The sequence below is a fragment of the Schistosoma haematobium genome, chromosome ZW, assembly GCF_000699445.3.
Source record: "Schistosoma haematobium chromosome ZW, whole genome shotgun sequence".
Lineage (NCBI taxonomy): Eukaryota > Metazoa > Platyhelminthes > Trematoda > Strigeidida > Schistosomatidae > Schistosoma > Schistosoma haematobium.
The window spans coordinates 34,038,776-34,058,241 of record NC_067195.1 but is presented as its reverse complement, the minus strand read 5'-3'; the positions used below and the strand labels follow the sequence as shown (position 1 = coordinate 34,058,241).

The 19,466-nt window shown below is 37.2% G+C and overlaps 2 protein-coding genes across 2 annotated transcripts in view; one reads left to right on the top strand and one right to left on the bottom strand.

Annotated features, from left to right (window-relative positions):
* Positions 1–1,174, bottom strand: part of MS3_00003366 (uncharacterized protein) — a 50,042-nt gene extending 48,868 nt beyond the window's left edge. The window contains exons 1-3 of the mRNA XM_051211133.1: positions 947–1,174; positions 841–913; positions 587–805 (exon numbers count right to left, since the gene is read on the bottom strand). Of these exons, the coding sequence (XP_051071171.1) occupies positions 587–805; positions 841–913; positions 947–1,041 (387 nt within the window). The 5' untranslated portion in view covers positions 1,042–1,174. The remainder of the gene's footprint in view (positions 1–586; positions 806–840; positions 914–946) is intronic.
* A 16,253-nt stretch (positions 1,175–17,427) lies between these two features.
* Positions 17,428–18,988, top strand: TESK2 (Dual specificity testis-specific protein kinase 2; the record flags this gene model as incomplete). The annotated part of the gene is made up of 3 exons (XM_012944265.3): positions 17,428–17,500; positions 17,595–17,744; positions 18,404–18,988. Exons 1-3 carry the CDS (start codon positions 17,477–17,479, stop codon positions 18,986–18,988), a joined length of 759 nt encoding a protein of 252 aa, XP_012799719.1. The 5' UTR covers positions 17,428–17,476.
* Positions 18,989–19,466: the final 478 nt, after the last annotated feature.

Here is a 19,466-nt window from a genome sequence, read left to right as displayed (position 1 = left end):
TTCCTGGTGGTACTATTATTTGTCCCAATAGTATGTCTCTAGTCATGTGGAAGACAACAATGAGCCCTATGAGGACAGACAATCAAGAAACTATTGTAGAACTTATTTGGTTGACAAACTAAGACAACATAAGGAAATATAAGTTTTACAATCAATTATATACTATAATGGCGAGTTTCCAAATAACTACTATGTTAGGGCTAACCACATGTCATTAACACATAAAATAAGCTCAGTTAACTTCGTTTTAGGGATATTTGCCGAAGAAATAATTAGGCAAACGCCCACTGAGATGACCGTAGTTTGAAGATATCTTGTGTCTACCTGATTGAGAAAATGGGTTTTAAATGGTGAAACGTGGGATAAGATAAGCCGCTAAAACTCTTAGTTTGCATATTTGCATTTTTTTTAGGTCAGTAGAAATAAAAATTTAATTAATAAACCAACCAAGGGCCCTTTGCATTGACCACTAGAGGCACGAAGAAAAAATGCAAAGATAATTTTGTTTTCGCAAACTAACAGTAATATATTATTGATATTGGCATCAAATTCAAGCCACAGTATGAACACATCATCCAAGACTTACCTGTTTTTCACACAACGTGTATTTATTAACAACTAAATACAAGTTAACACAATGCAGCACTGACGATACAAAGGAAAATATGCAAACTGCCCCGAGGTAAAAAGGGACAGGTGAACGCAAACTGGTTTCCATCACTCCACCCTTGCTGCTTGAAAGTGATAGTGCTGCGTCAAAAATCAGTAAAGCTCCCATTATAAGAAACAGAAGCACACAGAAAATCTGCACAGAAAATTAATATAAATCAATATATATACCTTGTCTATCACATTTGGAAGACAAACAGTTGGATCGTTGGCTATCGTGAGCGGCATAACCATGATGAAAACGCTATGTGAATCTACTATCAGACAGGACACTTACCACAATATCCTCAATAAAAAGTTAACAATACCAGTACAAACAAAGTCGTCGGACGCGAAAGACCACGTCCTACCCAAGAAAGTCAACGCAGGCATGTCGAAAAAAATACGCAAGATTTTCTAGATCACTTGTAAAGAAATGAAGTGATTAATGTGACATGGTGACTAGTAACATAAAGGAAATAACAGTCCTAAGACAGGTGACCTAGACGAACCAAATATCCCGCCCACTTGCAAATAGTTTAAATGCTTGTGGAGGGAATGGAAGAAACTTTCGTTTAACATGCTCTAACATCTAGTGACACTGGATCGCTGATTTCTTCGGGTACTGGCCTAAGTGTAGTTAACAGGCAGACGAGCAATATCAGTACTTTATCCACACAGCTGGCCCACGTCTAATTAAGGATACTAACTCACTTAAGCCTGTTCAGCATGTGGGAACAAAACTAGTGAAAAATATTTCAAAACCTCTTACTAAGAGCGCTTAAAACGCCTAAACCTTTACCCCTTGTCACATCGTAGGACTCTAAGTGACCTTATATAGGCATTTCGTATACTTAATTATGATTTGGGTGCTAATATGTCTTATCATTTTTCCTTCTCCAGCACTAATAATCTCCGGGGCCATAGCAATATGGTTCACAAACCGCAGTCGAATAAGCTTAACATGGGGTTCCGTTTTTCTCATCGAGTGGCCAATGATTAGGACACCTTACCCGAAAATGTGACATCAGCCGCACCACTGAACATCTTTAAGGAGACGCTGGCCCTTCACTAGAGATCAAACTGTCAGGTTTAACACATGTTCAACAAACCACTATCCTTATTATGGAAGATCAAGTTTGGATAGACACTAGTTTATACAATAGAGTGAAGTGCAAATTCATTTTTGTATTGTTTGTTTGAATTTTCCCATTAATGTTTAGGACTGCAATCAAAGACTGATCAGTTGTAGTCCTAAACATCAATAGGAAGACTCAAACAAACAATACGAAATGAATTTGCACTTCACTTCATTGCACAAACTAGTGTCTATCTGGACTCAGTAACTAAGAGGATAACGCCATAGCTTTTGAAGCGAACGGTGGTGGGTTGGAGTCACGGAGTGAACATCAACTCTGTGATGGAGGTACATCCGGCTTACATATCCCAAATAGGACGGAAAGCACGTTCTGAACTCCGCTACAAGTCACTATCATTTCAGACGATACTTGTTGTGGTACTGGATTCTAAGAGACCTCGGTGAGATATTCGGTAGCCTGAGCAAAAGTAAAATATATCCTAACTTAAAAGGTTGATTTTTTTGATTAACGTAAACCGGTCGTTTGATGGTGACTTGACCCCTATGCGTTTTAGATCACTGATGAGACATGTACGATTGCACCTATCTAAAACTTCTGAGAGATCATTATATATCACATCCACATTCACCCTGTGATCAGAGATGCTTTTCCATCTGTCCGAAGCAGTCAAGAGAGAAGTTTATCAATCACGAGCAGTCTCGTAAAGCTTAGAATATCAAAGACTCCATTACCTCTTAGGACACTGAATGAAGTGCTACCGACCGGTAGCTTAAGGTTCATCGCATTCGCTTTCTTTAAAAGTTGGCGTGATATGTGCCAGCTTTTAATTACCTGGGAGTGCGCCGCCACTTAATGATTATTAGATAATTTCTTCTAGGGGTGCTGTCAGGACTGAAAGCGCCTTCGTCATTATAACGGAGCAAACCACGTGAAGTGTCAAAATATAGACACTGTAGTTTTAATAACAATGACGATATATTCTCAAATAACGATATGTTACATGAGGCAGGCTAGTTCATAGTCAGGACAATTTTGTTACAAATGGTATAGGATTCACTGTAATGAGTTATTCAGTTGGGCTGATATGCCATAAGACAGATTGATCACAGAAACAGGGGAGCAAACTTTGTAAATTAGATACTGGGTGTTTAATATAACAGTTGTCACGCTGTGAAGAGCAACTGGTAGTCGAGAATGAATTCAACTAAATTTCAGAGCTGTTTACAACGACAAATAATGCAGTAAATGCATAAAGTCAGTTAAAAACGTCAACTTTAATGTATTTTTTGTTTTCCAATTGTGTTCTCAGATAACTAACGTAGGCTTCAATCAAGGATCAGAACGGATTCATATGTTCCGTACATGTGTTTTTGGTGGTATGCCACGAGGCAGCTGAGAAAGGGGTAACAAGAAGAGTAAAAAGTAGAACATATAGTCTTCGTGACTGATAAAGCTAAGTCATTTGTGATGAAATAATGAAGAGGTGAATATTTAGACTTATTTTCTTTTATTAGGTCGTCCTTTAAGCAGGTTTGTTTCAAGAATTTAAAAGAAAATAGACCAAATAATGGCCCTAAATGGTCAAAAGTCTGTACAGACAGACAGGCATTAAAAGAGCTGAAAGTTTTAATCCATGTGTATCTTTAAAATATAGTAAGAACAGCAGTGTTGAATAAATAAATGGCTATTTTTGTTGAAATTATCATAACTCGTTTCTATTATTATAACTTCTATAGAGAAATGAGTTGACTTGCTTGTCCATTTTGCTAAAAGTAGGATTTCTTAGTAAGGAGTGAAGCCAATCAAGTTTATAAATATGGGTCAAATAGGTATTTCCCATAGGGAATTGGCATCAGTATCATTGGTTAATGACATCCCGCTTGACCACAAGGAGCCGTAATTAAGCAAAATGTTCTGCCCTACAGACGTGAGTAGATTGAGGTTATCTTGGATATTATGAGCTACTTTCGATCGGCCATGGTTGAGCAGCACGTATGGGGTTAGTGAGTTATCTGAAGTAGAAAGTGAAAAAAGGACGTGAGACTTCGAGGAAAAGTCATGAGATTGTAAACAAACGCGAAACCCCTAAACTGGTTTGAGGGCACGACTAGTGATGAGTGGTAAGAAAGGAGAAACCACGCGTTCTATCATTCCGCTATCCATGAATGAATATCAATGATGGTTTCATAAAAAGTGTTTCATGGGTGGGTGGGAGTTCTGGGAATAGTTGGTGAAGCTCTTTATGGTCTAAAAATAGGGTAATTAGTCTTTCGGACGTAGCGATAACATCATAGTTGTGGGTGCGTATTGGCGGTCCGTTGCACAACAAACTATAACACACTGTAAAAAACATACAACGCATCGGTTTTTCGGTGTTTTACAGCTATTAGTGTATGTTTTATTTCTAAGTCTTTAGGCAGAGTCATGGATAACAATTTGGAGGTTAGAAATGACAGACTGAATATTAAACAACTTGCTGAAAAATATCAGATTGTTTCTTAGTTGATGACAGCGTGTAGATTCTACTTAGTTTGTGAAATTTTTGGTTTCGGCCTGGTTATATCTTACTGACGGGAACATTGTGTTGATCTTGGTGTATATGGACATCGTACATTTTGTATAATCCAGTAGGCTTAGGGGTTGTCACACCTAAATTCAGGCAGTCATAGTCATATTTGTGGACAAGGAACGTAAAGTTCTGAAGATGAAGGTTTGACTTTGTCAAGTACTGATTCCTTAGACTCAGACTTCGACCTCTTGGCTGGTTTAAAAGTAGGTGATATTTCCCTTTTTACTGGAATTACTAGTCATAATAAGAAGCTGAGTGAGTAAAGAGCTCGTTAAATGGAGAGAGTACATAAATATGTAGTTACTGTTGATTGGTAAACGTGTTAATAATAAAGTCAGTGACTTGATATACGGATGGTTTAATACATCAAGCGTTAAGTTATCAACAAATAGTATATAATAATATATTTCTGTCGGGGCAGGTACATGCAAATTCTACTAACATTACCTATAACTTACGACATTGATTTACACATAAGAGGTCTCTCAAGTAGAGTTGTAATTATTTCAATTAGTATGGTCAAGTGATAGGAATCTTTTAATGTTGTCTGTCGCGGTTGTAACTACCGAAATCCAATGTTCTGTTTCAACTTAGAACTTGTAGAATTATGGTCTACTATTATATTAGTACTGCTCTAATAATAGACCTAATCCCAAAATTGTAGATTCGTCATGATATAACTGCCTAATCTATAAGATCTTACGTGGAAGTCACACCATCGACTACACCAACTCACTGTATCGTATCAATTACCAATACATGATGTAGAACAAGGTTAGGCTAGAGAAAGAACAATATATTTAATATGAATAGAAGATATAAGGTAACATTCAGCAGAGACCACGCCTGCATGGCCGAGCCATGCCACTCGATCAACTCCAGTCCATTCAATTCATTGTTCGCGCCTTCTCCATTGTTAGGTGCTTCTCCGCGTTAAATATTGAATATCTATTTTCTGAGTAGTCTCGTGTTCACAGCTTTGTGGATTGTGTGGCTATTGTCCAATGCCACTACAAACTAACGAACTAAAGTTAATTTGATTCCACCAGAATACTCTCTTGTGAACAGCATACAAAGTGTTGCTCAGTGATTCATTAAATTATATCTGTAGAATTATGGTTTAGTTCAACACTGGCACTACTCTAATAATGGACCTTATCCTGAAGGTGTAGATTTAGAATGATGTTGCTACCTAGTATGCAAGATATTGTGTGGAAGTCACATCATTGTCTGTCCTGGCTCACCGTACATGACAATCAACAGTCAGATGTTTAGCATTTCTGAAGAACACATTTGTGCTAAAGATAGAATAATACATTAAACTTGGTTGGCAATAAGTTACACAGTGACCACGCATGCAAGGCTGAGCCATGCCACTCTGGTCGACAGTTGCCACCTTCGCCATTGTCCACCTCCCCTCCACGTAAAATTTCGAAAATGAATTTTCCCAGTCATCCCATGTTCAACTCCGAACATCGTTTGGTTAGAACCAATAGCACTAAATATAAGAACACAAACTCTGAGTTCAGTTTAGAAGGTTCTGGTTCGAGAAAGAAAACGAAGTATATCAAAAGTACAAAATACCACAAACAATGCAGCCTGTGCTATACAGTCATAAGTTTCCCGAACACAAACTAACCTGCTGGACAACAAAAGGAATAGTTAATAAACAATAGCTAGATACCTAAAAATCAATAAAAATATTTTCAACAAGATGGGGTCAGATATCTGTTTACACGGATTCCTGAAACTTTTCCGGGAAGACAGTCAAAGGCCAACAGTTCTATATTGAAGTACGCTGTGACCTTGAGTTTAGCCAGACACGATTTTATTTTCAACAGTTCAGGAACTTGCAACAATAAATGAAATAACAAAAGATACATCTTTAACTAGGGTGGAATAACAAAAGCCCCGACAAAGAAAAACAGAGAGCATAAAGCGCGGTTAAAAGATACCTGAAAAAGGTTAAAGATCAAATGTGAAAGGAGAAAAAACTAAACGAAATTGCCTCGCAGTGAGATGCTCTTGAGTGATTTTCAGCATGTTCCCTCCGTTTCAGTGGGCTTTATTTAATATTTAGAAAGGTTAAGACAATGACATGACTTCCACATAGAATCTTACAGATTAGGCAGTTACGTAATGTCAAATCTACAATTTTAGGCTTAGGTCTACTATTAGAGCAGTACTAATAACTAAGTAGACTATAATTCTACAGGTCTACAATGGGTTTGTTTTAATCGGTAATGACCTCCATAATCTACCTTTCGGGCGTAAAATCTACCCGATATACGAGATAAGGTGATAATCTCAGTATGATACATCCTGCAAATAAACTAGTCGGAAATAAATATAAACCACATGAGAAAGTCTTACCACTTTCACTCCGAGGAATTTAGTTTACCAAGTAGAATAAATCGTCATGACGATTTTCTTTCCCGGATCAGCTTTTTTCTTTCACACAATGTGTCTCCTTGTTTGTTTAAGCACTACCACGCCAGAAGCTCTGCTACAATAACGCTGTTGCCAGCCGTGCTATAGAACAAACTTTTCAAATCGGAGACAATTTAATCCATTGGTTTGATCTGTTATCAATCAGTTTTGACGTAAGGCTTCAAAAACGTTGCAATGGGAGTACCATACACTAAAGACTGAAACGCTTCAGTCATTTCTATGCTCACAAATCATCCAGCGTCTCATATACTACTTCCCGAAGACCATAAGGGATTATTCGGCTTTTAAGGAAAACTAAATTACCCTGTAATTGAGGTCCCACATGCCGGATCCTCATCTTTCAACCGCATGCAGCACTAAGACCTTTGAGTTAACGATAAAAAACCTCTCTGAAATCTAATAAATACAACCCCACCTCCAGCCTTTTTAGTTTTCAGACCTGGTACTGACGGTCTTAGTACGCTTGCCAAAAGCTTATAGGCCAAGCGTGAAGAACTATCATCTCTTATTACCAATCCATATCGTCGTGTAGCCAATTTTTGTCCATTAATTACCAATATTGATAATTAAGTCTTACGACAGCGTAATAATCTATAAATTTACAGAATTTTCGCACACCTCTGTATGCTGCTTTGAAATCTTTTGGTAACTTACTGTCTACGTTTTCACAAAAACAAGAATGAACGTTAAATAAACACCTTGTAGCGGTGAATAAATCCTCGTTATAAGTAGTTCCGTAAGTCTGCGACATTGAATTTTTTCTAGGGGTAGTGAAAGTGCGGCCGCGCGATTTTAACAGGCACGTCGCACCTAGTAAGTTCATATGTAATCTTTCCACCTTAAGAGAGCCGCTCCTTAAAATAAGAAACCTAACTGGTCAACAAAAGTTAAACGGGCTTTTCCACAATACAGAATCGCAACACGGCTCTGTAACAGAAATTTTGGTACGTTTTAGTTTGGTCAACAAACCGTGAGAGGGCTTCATTACTTCGTTAGATGATTTACCATAGTTATGGTACCTCATAACATATATATATAGTCACCTAGACTATTCACATATATTTCATATAAATTATTTTCAAAACCGTTTTTATTTCATGATTTGCTAGCTTTAGATGACCACATAATATGATAAGAAAGTATATGGTTTTCAGGAAAAGTATATAACGCTCATGACTGATTTGATACATCCTAATTCTAATTATCGTCTTCGCATGTTCATGAATGTTACTAGACAAGCTACAACAGCCTCTCATGAAAATTCCATATTGTCACCGTTATATACCTAACAATATCCATTGGTTATGCCTCAAATTTTAAACTCTACCGTCAAGATTTCTTATTTTTACACTCCACATCAACTTACATGTTGACCAAGCTTACATATAAGTCATATTCTCTACTCCATTTTTTCATTTAAACGACTGTTTGAAATGCCTCACAAATTTTGCTCTTTAACCCATCGTAGTCATGATCCCTGCAAGTATTTTGGTATATGAATTCAGCCATTAAATTATTTGTCTGATAAGACGTTAAGATAATGAAGAAACCACATTTAAATATTATCTTACTGCGTTGGTAACTACTGGACTATTACGCAGGTTTTAGTTGAGCAAGCGTTCAAAATAAAGACTGTGGACCCAGCTATTGAAATTAATAGGCCACAATTTGCAATATAATCAGGCAACTCAGAGTTAATAACCCTACATGCTTCTGATATTTCCAAGCCTTTAGATGTGGAGATATTAAAAACTATTAAACACCTGGAAAAGCAATGCCTGACTCACACCAAGTAATCCAAGATCAAAATCATCAGTATTTATTTATAATGGTCTCTCAACGTCGTTATAAAGCATTATTACGACTCAACAGTCACGCAAAACGACTGATACGCGGCAAAACTGTCAAAAATATCTGTAACTGTCATTCAGTAGTGTTGTTTTATTCTGTTCATCTTTACCTAAAATGGAAAATTTCAGTGAATTTTCTTTTTGGAATATTTGTCAGACAACTTAAGATCCTGTCACTTTAATGGGAGGTTTAGCGACACAATCATTCGTGAAAATGATCAGCATAAGCAGTGAAGCAAATCTCTTACAAGCTGCAAATACAATTATCGAATTAACCTTAACGCTGACAAAGGTTCATAACATTTTCACGGACATGAGATGGGAGTTGTATTCCCTTGGTTACAGCTTTCTCTCTCCCTGATAATCAAATGAGTAGCACTCATATTTTTTCGTCCTGTATTGATTTATTTAACCGGAAGCATCGTACAACACCATATCATCTATATTTATGGCACATAAGCTTAGCTGATTCCAACAGCTTGTAATCACTCCATTTTAAATAAGTCAATTTCTGTTTTATCCCGAATTCGATACCTGCAACTAACATGTATGCACCATCAGCCGGTAAGTACGAGTGTAAAATATCAGTTTATCGCACATCAAAGCATTAGGTGTAAAGCATATCTCTCGCAGATCCACTCACATTTAACGGATTACTATTAGCTACATGTCCAAAATCCACACGATCACTATTTTTACGTATTGAAATAACTTTTGTTAACAATCCATACGTATTAGTAGTTTTGTTTAATCCTATCACGATTAAGCAATAATGAGGTTAGGAAGACCTTCCAGCAACCAAATAAAATGTGTTAAAATCAACGAACTCCGATCCCCGTATTATGAAGAAATTCGGGGGGATTTTAGGGTTTTACTCCAAGTTATATGAAAATGCATAATTCTCCACAAAGTCTGGGGAAATCTTGTGAAAAGACTAGGAAAAACCCAAAATTTTTGCAAAATTGATAAAGTTTTTCTTAAAATCGAGTTGTTGGGACCAAGTGTAGCACTAGTTGAGATATTCTCTCTCTGCAGTTGCATTTACATTCCCTAAGTTAGCTTGCTAATGGACATGCAACTAAAAATAAACACATACGGACAGTATACCGACACGAACATTAACCGACATTCTAATTTGAACCAAAGATTATACTTATATCAACAAATCTGTAATATTAATTGTTGTTCTGTTTATAAGCACAAAATACTCGTATTGCTCATAAATTTGGCTATAGACCAAGGGTTATTGCTGTGCATCTTAATGTGGCTTGTTAAAATATCTCCATACTAAATCATTCTTAATTATTGTAATCCACATTGGTCTAACTTAAATAATCTTCACGTAGATTTTCATTTTGAGCGTGCTGAAAATTAAATCAAACATTTCGAAATTATTACATGCATTTCACAATCAGTTGCTATTGCTTTCCTTTTGATTCATATTTCAGTTTGTTAATATCCAGAATATTTGTAATCTACGGTGCACGACAAGTACTCTTGATTCACTAACCAACCACCTTGATTATGGCAGGAGAATGGTGCAGTTGTATTGGTTCCCAACCACACGATATTTGAAGGTGAACATTTAATTGCTGAGAAGATTTACACTCAACATGTGACACCTAGAGAAAGTCAAAAATGGTGAACTATAGATCACAGAATCGAAATGACGTCACTCGTCCATGCAGGCTTGATTGCTGTGTAACTTGATCATTTTCATATCAAATATGTTATCCTATCCCCAGCTAAAATATGTTCTTCAAAAGTGCTAAACATCATATTGCTGATTATCACTACAGGACGAGTCATATGGTCGATTTAGTGGCTTTCATGCAAGATATTATAGATTAATTAAACAGACCATGAAAATCTACAAGTTTGAGACTAGGCATATCATTTCAGTAGCCGAGATAAGCATACTTATGCCGACTTAGGCCAGAATTCTACAGATATACGTAAATCCATCAGCTGAATTTTTGTTGTTGCTGATGTTTCTATGCCAGTTGCCGGCATAGACCTGCTACAATACCATAATATACCCAATGACCCGAGTAAACGGGGCTAGCAGAAGGAAGTACAAAGTTGTCAGCCTAAGGACTTTTGAAATCCTGTTTTAGGTTATACCAAGTTATTGATAAGCATATAGTTCACCTATGCACCTAACGGACACTCAACAAGTACACAAATTGAAAAACACTACCAAAATTACCGTGCGTAACCGTGCTACACACCTCATCACAACTGCAAGACCGTCTGTATTCTCGAAAGCACTCCGAATAGCTCTCGAAGAGCCAAGGTTAACCGAAAACGAATTCGAGCATGTGGTATACTGATGAATGACACGGCCATCGAGCAGCCCATGGACATCTCTCTTATACATGGTCCTCAAAAGTACAGAGATGATTGGGGTCAATCTGGTTATCTTTACCGACTGAATATGAAACCTACTCTCTATCGTTACCCGTCGTCTCACATTCACGATTTGACAATTAACCTAACAGGTATAGCTGTTTGTTGAAAATCGGTTTGGTTAAAGCATATATCCAAATTCGCATGGCTGCAGACGGCATTTTTAAACTGATTGTTATCACTCTCTTCGAACTCTACGACTTTTTGCGCAAAAATTTCAGTCCACAAAATGCTGCATAAACGTTCCAGTAATTCATTAATAGCATCTTTTTAGATCTCAACTTCATACACTCACATCAATATGACCGCCTAATCGCAAGTCGGCACAGAAAATCCAATCTTCAACATCTGAGTCTGGTTTTCGAATAACGTCGAAAACGTGCTATTACTTTGGAAATTTCGAAATGCCAGATCGTTACAGACCTTTTTGACTTACGCGGACATATTAATGATGCTCAAGGTGTACACCCTCTGAAGAACAACGTGGTGGCCATTCTGAATCATTCAGAACAGCCTATTTTCAAGCAACTTCTCACGTTCAGTGGACCGATAAGCCTCTATCGACGATTCACAGCGAATTGATTGTCACTCTTGAGACTCTTAACAGAGCAACTTTGTTGAAATGCTGTACTCATCAGTTTGGATGATAAGGCGTAAATAGCGTTCTTCACGGTCGGGGAAATTATTTGTGAAGCAACTGTGCTTTCACATCAGGACATCGAAGCTCTCATTAGTATCGCCGTAGACGCATCCGACTCAGAAATCAGGGGAGTCTTACAATAATGGGTAAAATAACCTGGCAACCTTTGACATTCATTTGGAGATGGCTGTAATACAGTAAATGGAAGTGTGTCATTTTCAGTAGGGAACTCTTAGCCATGTACTGTGCTGCACGGCACTTTCAACACTCAGTGGAAGGCCGAGAATTCATTTTATTTACAGACCGCAAACCTCTTACTTTTTCTCTGAGTTCGTCTTCAGACAAGCGCGCTCGAGGGTCTCGACAACTATACTACTTTTCGAAATTTACTTCAGATAAACAACATATTTCTAGAGCAAGCAATGTAGTTACGGATGCCTTGTCTCATGTAACCTCCTTGAATAGTTTCCAAGGCATCGACCTTCCTAATTTCGCACAGCCTCAAAAAAGAGACACCAATCTTCAGCACGATTTATCTTCAACAAAATAAAGGCGAAGAAAGGGGAAATAAAGAGGTAAATGCTTTGGTGGCGAAAGGGGAAATAAAGGGGAAAACGCGCCAGAATATCGCCTTTTTCGCCTGTTCGGGGGAAATAATGCGGATTTTCCCCTTTTTCGCCGTTTTGTTGACAAATTAAGGACTTATCGCCTAAATATCCGCCAAATTGTCGCATTTTCGCCCAAATAACCGCTGAATTTTCGCATTTTCGCCTGAATACCCGCCGCATTGTTTACTTTTCGCCTAAATTTCCGCGGAATCGCCTACTTCTCGCCCAAATACACACATAAATCCTGTGTTCGCCTTTAATTTTGTAGCGGTAAATGAATCCCCAAAATAAATAGCTCTAAGTTTTCGACATTGGATGCTGACCATATGTTTTAGTGGACTCACCTAGCTGAAGGCGCTCGGTCATGCATCCGCACCAGATCACGTGTTGTAACGCCGTGCTCAACATCAACCGCAATCGCTAGCCAGATTAGATCAGAGAATTCCGATATATTGGTAATCGCCAAATACACTCTTCCGATTTCCTCGACAGAGTCGAGGAAAAGCGGTACATTTTTGAAAATTTGTATTTAAAAGGAAAAGCGTATTATTGTACAACACTAGAGCCGAAGCTTAAGCATCGATTGTTTTGCATATCCAATGCAATTGCTTATTCATTGTTATTTGAAATTTTCTGCAAAAGAAGGAACAGGTGATGTTTTATTTATAAGGAATGTGCATTTAACCAAAAGTTAACTGACACTCAAACACACATTCTCAACACTTCAACAGTTTCCCATGTAAGTAAAAGAGTAAGCTGTTCGAAAAAAATGTTTATTGAAATGTAGGTAGAACATCAAAACAATTGCACGGCTATTGAGAATTGAGGTAGTCGTCCAGTGAATTCTGAATTAAAAAAAGAAACAAAGTCACAACCATATCTCAATGACATGCTTTGGTACAGCCAAATACTTGAAGCTGAACTTACGGTTATGTTCGTTAGTATTGTTGACTGTAACTATACAGCCGTAGGGAGGTTATCACTTTAAATTAGTACATACCTGGTCTTGTTTTCTTCTATTACGCTTTATCATCTTGTCTCGGATATCGTGAAAGTAACTTTGTCATAGGGCTTACCAAGGTCTTTTTCGTTGACAGAGGATGACAGAAAGCGATGAGTTAAGGCACATGAAGTTTAAGTAATAAATATAGTTTACTTCGTATGCAGCTGTAAAACGTGCATTTCTGTAGTGCGTGTTTTGAAGAGGTGCCAAGTAACGTGAATTTACTGGGAAACTCCCGTGTCAACAGATGCGACAGAACAAAACGCATCGACGTTTTTGGATCGTCACTTGATAACCTAGTGACCATTGCCATCTGTAATAGTAACAAATTATTAAATTCATGTTAATGACTTACAAATCTGTCCCTGGTTTCTTTCTGCGACAAACCAGTATCCAGCATCTGTAGTTCCTCTTCAGATGACAAAGGGATCTGCTGACTCGATAGTCCGCAATCGAATTGATGCGGTCTTTCGCGCTCATTAGACTTCGAAAGCAATTGCTTTACACTAACACTCAAATCCGAAATGGCTGTTGACATATCCAGTAACGTTTGGCTGAAGTCATTCATAGTTGACGAAATGTTTTGCACCATTGCATGCAACCTATCTAACCTGAAGAAGTCCACTTGATGATGCAGGTGACTTACTGGTCTGCTGAAGCACCATGGACACGCTTTGATGCCGATGTAGACGGGGATGTCTCTAATTGCGTCGAACTAATTTTTGAACATGTAAATAGTCATGGAACTTACTTAGCAATAGGCGAAACTAATTTGTCAAACAACCTGAATTTGGGATATTGAACATGACTATTGCCAGCCTGCATTTCAGCAACATCCATGTCTACTGAATTGTAGAGATATTCTTGTTTACGCTTCATGGCAGCTCTAGGACATGTTAGTAAGATCATTGTACATACCTCTTGTGCTTCTCAGTGTTGTGTGGCAGAGTGTTTTCATCCGTTGAAGTGTTTTCCCGGTGAGATTGCAGTATTTGTATAGAAAGTAACAGATCTTTGGCAGACTGCAGAGAATCTATAGTGAATTATACTTTCTGTGTATGTAACTTAACTAATTCGTGAATAACTTTACATTTCATAAGTGACCAATTTTCATTCGGTTGGTCGCACTTCTGAAGGTGTATATCGACCAGCTCGTTCGGAAAAGCGCAAAGTTCCTTGCCTACTATCCACTCCTTGGATGCTATCATCAGTTGTTTTTTGCTGAGGACGTCAACAATGACGTACTTCTTGTTAGCGGACACCGGTGTCCGGGCATCCATCAAGTTTTTAGCAGAACGGTTTTGTTAGCCTGGTATATACAAAGAAGTGAGAGAGTGGGAATGCTTCAGTGTAAACTGGAAGAAATCCGGGGTGGTTACGTACAACGCATGTCCCATGGGTATTTTTGTAACTCCTGACTCTCGTTTCAACCACGTTCCTCTTGATTTGTTAGGACACTTGCCTAACGTGTGTGGACTGTTACACATGATGGCCAGTAGCAGTGCCTATCAAGTACATTACTGATGAAACGGGCTTGTGAATGAGACGAGTTCAGTTGAACCTATTCACTCTCAACAACAATCAACATATATTTTCGTGCTTCCCACCTGATGACTTGGTAGTTAACGTTTTGTGCAATGAGACTAATTACACGTATCCCTCGAAGCGGTGTAAGGAGGACCCTTCAAAGCCCTCCATCGCAAAACTAAGTACTATAGTACGTTACATATATAACGTAGCTTAGATAGGAACTAACAAAAACATCAGGATTAAGTATCTTAAAGCCAATTATTAAGAAGAAAGTTCAATTATGTTGCCCCTCCCCGAACAATCGAGCGGTACGACGTCTTCCCGATAATTAACGACTACGACGAAACTAAGTTGGTGTACGATAACCGGCCCAAGCCAATACACTCTGGGAGAACGGCAAAGTTTACAGGACACTTTCCGGAACTATTTGAAAGCAGAGAACATGGCGTAAGCTATTTGCGACTTCCAACTAGCGTGTCTAAACACTTCTGTTAAACAAACAGCAATGTTTTAATGTATAAATCTCATGCGCTTTCTGATATATGTGCTTCACATACCTATGATGGGTTATATTGAAATGTTAAAGATTAGAAAGATACAATTGAAATGTTTCTAATTGAGATCATGGACCGACTGATGTTGGACCACCATCCGTGTCGGGTAGAGACAGGTATCTACCTCAATACAATGGAAGATGGTCGCGCAATTTCGTGGATTGGTTGAGGTTAGACATTAACACAATTGGATGTCGGCTCAGTGGTCTAGAGGTCAAGCGTTCACACGCGAGGCTGAAGGCCCTGGGTTCGAGTCTTGCAGGCGAGATCGTGAATGCGCACTTCTGAGAAGCCCCACAATAGGACAGAACGGCCGCCCAGTGCTTCTAGGTTTTCAATGGTGGTCTAACACCAATCGGTTCATGATCTCAATTAAAAAGTTAATAATCTCCACAAACCCTATACTGACAATTGAAATGTAATTGAGATACCGCATTGTAGGTTTTCCGTCTGGTGATCACAACTAATGCTAAATATCTTCACGAACCAAAAATATACGGCAAACATTGAAACTCAATATACTGGTTATAATAGCTGTCATTGAAGCATTTGTAATTTGGGTTAATTCTTCGTTTACTAATACCCTTTGGTATTAGTATCATATGATGTTTATTATCACTATTATTGCAATCACCATGATTATTATTATTAGTAACTCTAATTACCCTTAGACTTAAAAGATAACGGGAGGTGGAAAAGTCGATGTCGAGAAGTATTTTGTTTAGTGGTTATATAATATTTGTCACAATCGGTCTTGTGACCTGCTTGCTAAAAACGTAGTTTGACCAAATAAATGTAAGTCTTTATATCTTTACGACACAATTGCTTTGAAATTTATCCCTGTTAGCTTCTGAGTTCCCTACTTTTTTGTCTGTTGATTTCATTACAGAGTATCAAACAATACAATATAATACTTGACTAGTCTTTGGCAGTGATTGCTCTTCAAATGTCGGCTTCATGCCAGTTTTTACGAACTAATGTGCTAAAAAACTTATTTTTAAAGGATAAACGTTCAGTTTAGTCAGTTGCTATTATTTTTATTCCTTTTATTAAGAGTAAAACTTTCAAAACACCAGTTATTTTCTTATTTTTTCAGACTCTATGGATCTTGTTTGATCGGCGCCTGCTTTGTGTGTTTAACAGAAGTATACTTTTAATTGTGAACAATAAAACCTTATACGTTATTTAAGCATAATTATTTTGTGTTATTAAGTTACCCCATCCTAAAAACGTATCACGCATGAATACAAGTGAAATATTTAATATCTGCTATTATTTCGCAATTAATTAATAACGTGCTCAGCATATATGGGTGCACGTAAACTGCTCTCCGTATTTCTTTTATTCAGCAGATGTACATTGAAGAATATGGTGTCATACAGTAGAATAATTACTTTGTTTGCATGTATTGAATAAACAGCGGGATAAGTACGTAGTTCTTAAGTTATCCCCTCCTTTCCTTTCGTAGTCACAGTCTACTTGCTCCGTGACCTCATACACATACACACAAACTTACATTTTGAGTCACTGTTTTAATAATCTCATTTTCCTTTCCATCTATTTGTATTACGTTTACTTCGGCAATTTCGTTACTAAAAAACCAATAATCTGTGATAATCGGCGTAGTGTTAGTTAGTGTACATTTATTACAATAGAAATCATCGATGGAATAGATAATTTGCATCCATTGGTATCAAAATTCTTTACACTGCTGTATTCTCACCCACTGTGTAACACATTTTTGGGTATCTGGTAAAAAAGATAGTGTGCGCACAACAAGTAGTTCAAAAAAGGTTTATTTCTCATTAGAAGTAGATTCAAGTTAATATTATTATTGTATAAAAAAAGTCTTGGTGGTAATCATTATATTTATGAATATTAGTGTTTTTATGTTTCTCTTGATTGGTTATACGAATATAGTGTTGCCATGGGTTTTTCAAAAAATTTCTATTTAAATAACCGTGGTACTTTCATTGGTGGAAAAATAAAAGTGGAGATAATGATCACAATATACATAATAAAACCACATCCACTTGTTTGGTTGCGTATCTATAGATTTATATGTGTATGTTCACTTGGTTTCTAAAAACTTTAATATCGGGTGACATTAGTAAATGCAATTTTTGTTCGTACGATTAGTTAGTTATTATTTGTTTGCTTTTTTATGCAGTGACCTTGGATTTGTTATCTACTTTCATCATATCCTACCTTTTGGAATTATTTTTTTACTAGTACGCTAGTGAAGGTAGTCTAGCAGGTCTTTTGGCCGCTGTAGCGTTTAACTTGTCTTGGTCTGTTCGGATCAATTTAGCTTTGGATATTGCCTGTAGCCTTCACCATCTGCACAGTCACAGTCTAATTCATCGAGATTTAACCTCTCAGGTATTTTTTACAAGAGATTTCATCCACACCCATATGCACTGTTCTAATTTAAACTCCTGTTATTATGGAGTTCCAGACTTTAATCTGATATTTAGATGCCGCCTGTTTGCTTGAAATAGTAACAAGTTGTATTCATAACAGAATAGAGTTGAAGATTTAGCCTAAACAACGTGACATTCATTTTCTGTATTTGAACATCACTACAAGTAAAAAAAGGAACAAATTCAATAATTATGATTTCGAAAACCGTGAATTCTGTTTGGGGATAAATGTTATTGTATTACATCATCTTCATAACTTATCACAAAGCACCAGTTAGCGTTATTCGTTCACACACTCATTCTAAAAATAATTTACAATACCACTCACTTCAATTTTATAAAAACTAGGACATAAGAATTGGACTTTCTGAGTATGTTGACTGATATTGATCGTAGTCGCCGCTTTTCATCGGATAAGATGGGTCTTAATTCACTGTTTTAAAGCAAAAACGTTTCGCAAACAGATATTAACACTAACCATAAAACTATAGTTCGTCGATGTTCAGGAATAACTTCTGCAGGAAAAAGATAGTACTTGACATAGTTTCTAAGTTGTTCGTTTCTTTTTCACAATGTGATGATATCGTTATAATAGTCCTTTCTCTACATACACTACAGAATATCCTTATCCGAGTTCACGCTCGATCGCACCCAGATACAACAGACAATTATTCTGATTCAACATTTAACTTTGACTATCAGACAGTTTGTAATGGCACTCTCCAAGATCGACTTACTCAATCCAAGTTATCTGGATCCGAAAGCGATGCATTTGTTCAAGGAAGCAAGCATACCAATGGCTTATCACATAAATCTTGTCATTCTCATAATCTTTGTAGACGTCACAGCAGTCGTGTCAACCGACAGCAATCTCACCAGTTTAGCAGAATACCCTCAAATGATGAAACCAATGAATTTTTACCAGTCAGCTCTTATTCAAACGAAGAATATCCCACAGATATAGATAACTCTGATTTGAATTTAGCTCATCTACTTTCATTTGCAAACCAACATACTGACGAATTGTCGTGTTCAAGCAAATCAATTACCCCCTTCAGCTATCTGCAGTCTATTCCACTTATTGAACCACAATGGAAGCAATTAATTACTAATGATCTACTTGTACTAAATTGTCTAACTCGATCAGAAATTTTAATATCATCAAGCAGTTCACTGGAATTTACTGCACTTGTGGCCGATTAGGGTTTATGCTTGGATTTGAGACAGTAGGTTTTTTTTTATCTATACATATCGTTACACTCGTTTTTTTAATTTTCTCACAGTTTTATTTTTGTAGACCAAGATTCGTGAATACGGAGTTAAATTTAGTTCAGTTGTTCAGAATATCCAAATACGTGTTTCAGCACTTCCTGTCATATCACCATCAAGCCAAATTGTCCGTTTTTATTATCCACCAAATACTAAACACTAACTTTTACTCCTGTGTTTTTAAGACACCGAAGTAAATGCTGATTCGAAACGATGGACAGGAGTTTATGCTAATCCACCATGACTCAATACAACGAGCATTTGGACGCAACACTAATTCAAAACCTCGAACTAGTTTTAAATCATTTCCGGCTATTTAGTTGACTAATATTGTTCTTGAGCAGTTAAATGTAATTGTTCGGTTTGGTAATTTATTAGTAAAGTTCTTGTCTCATTTCACTTTTATGGATCA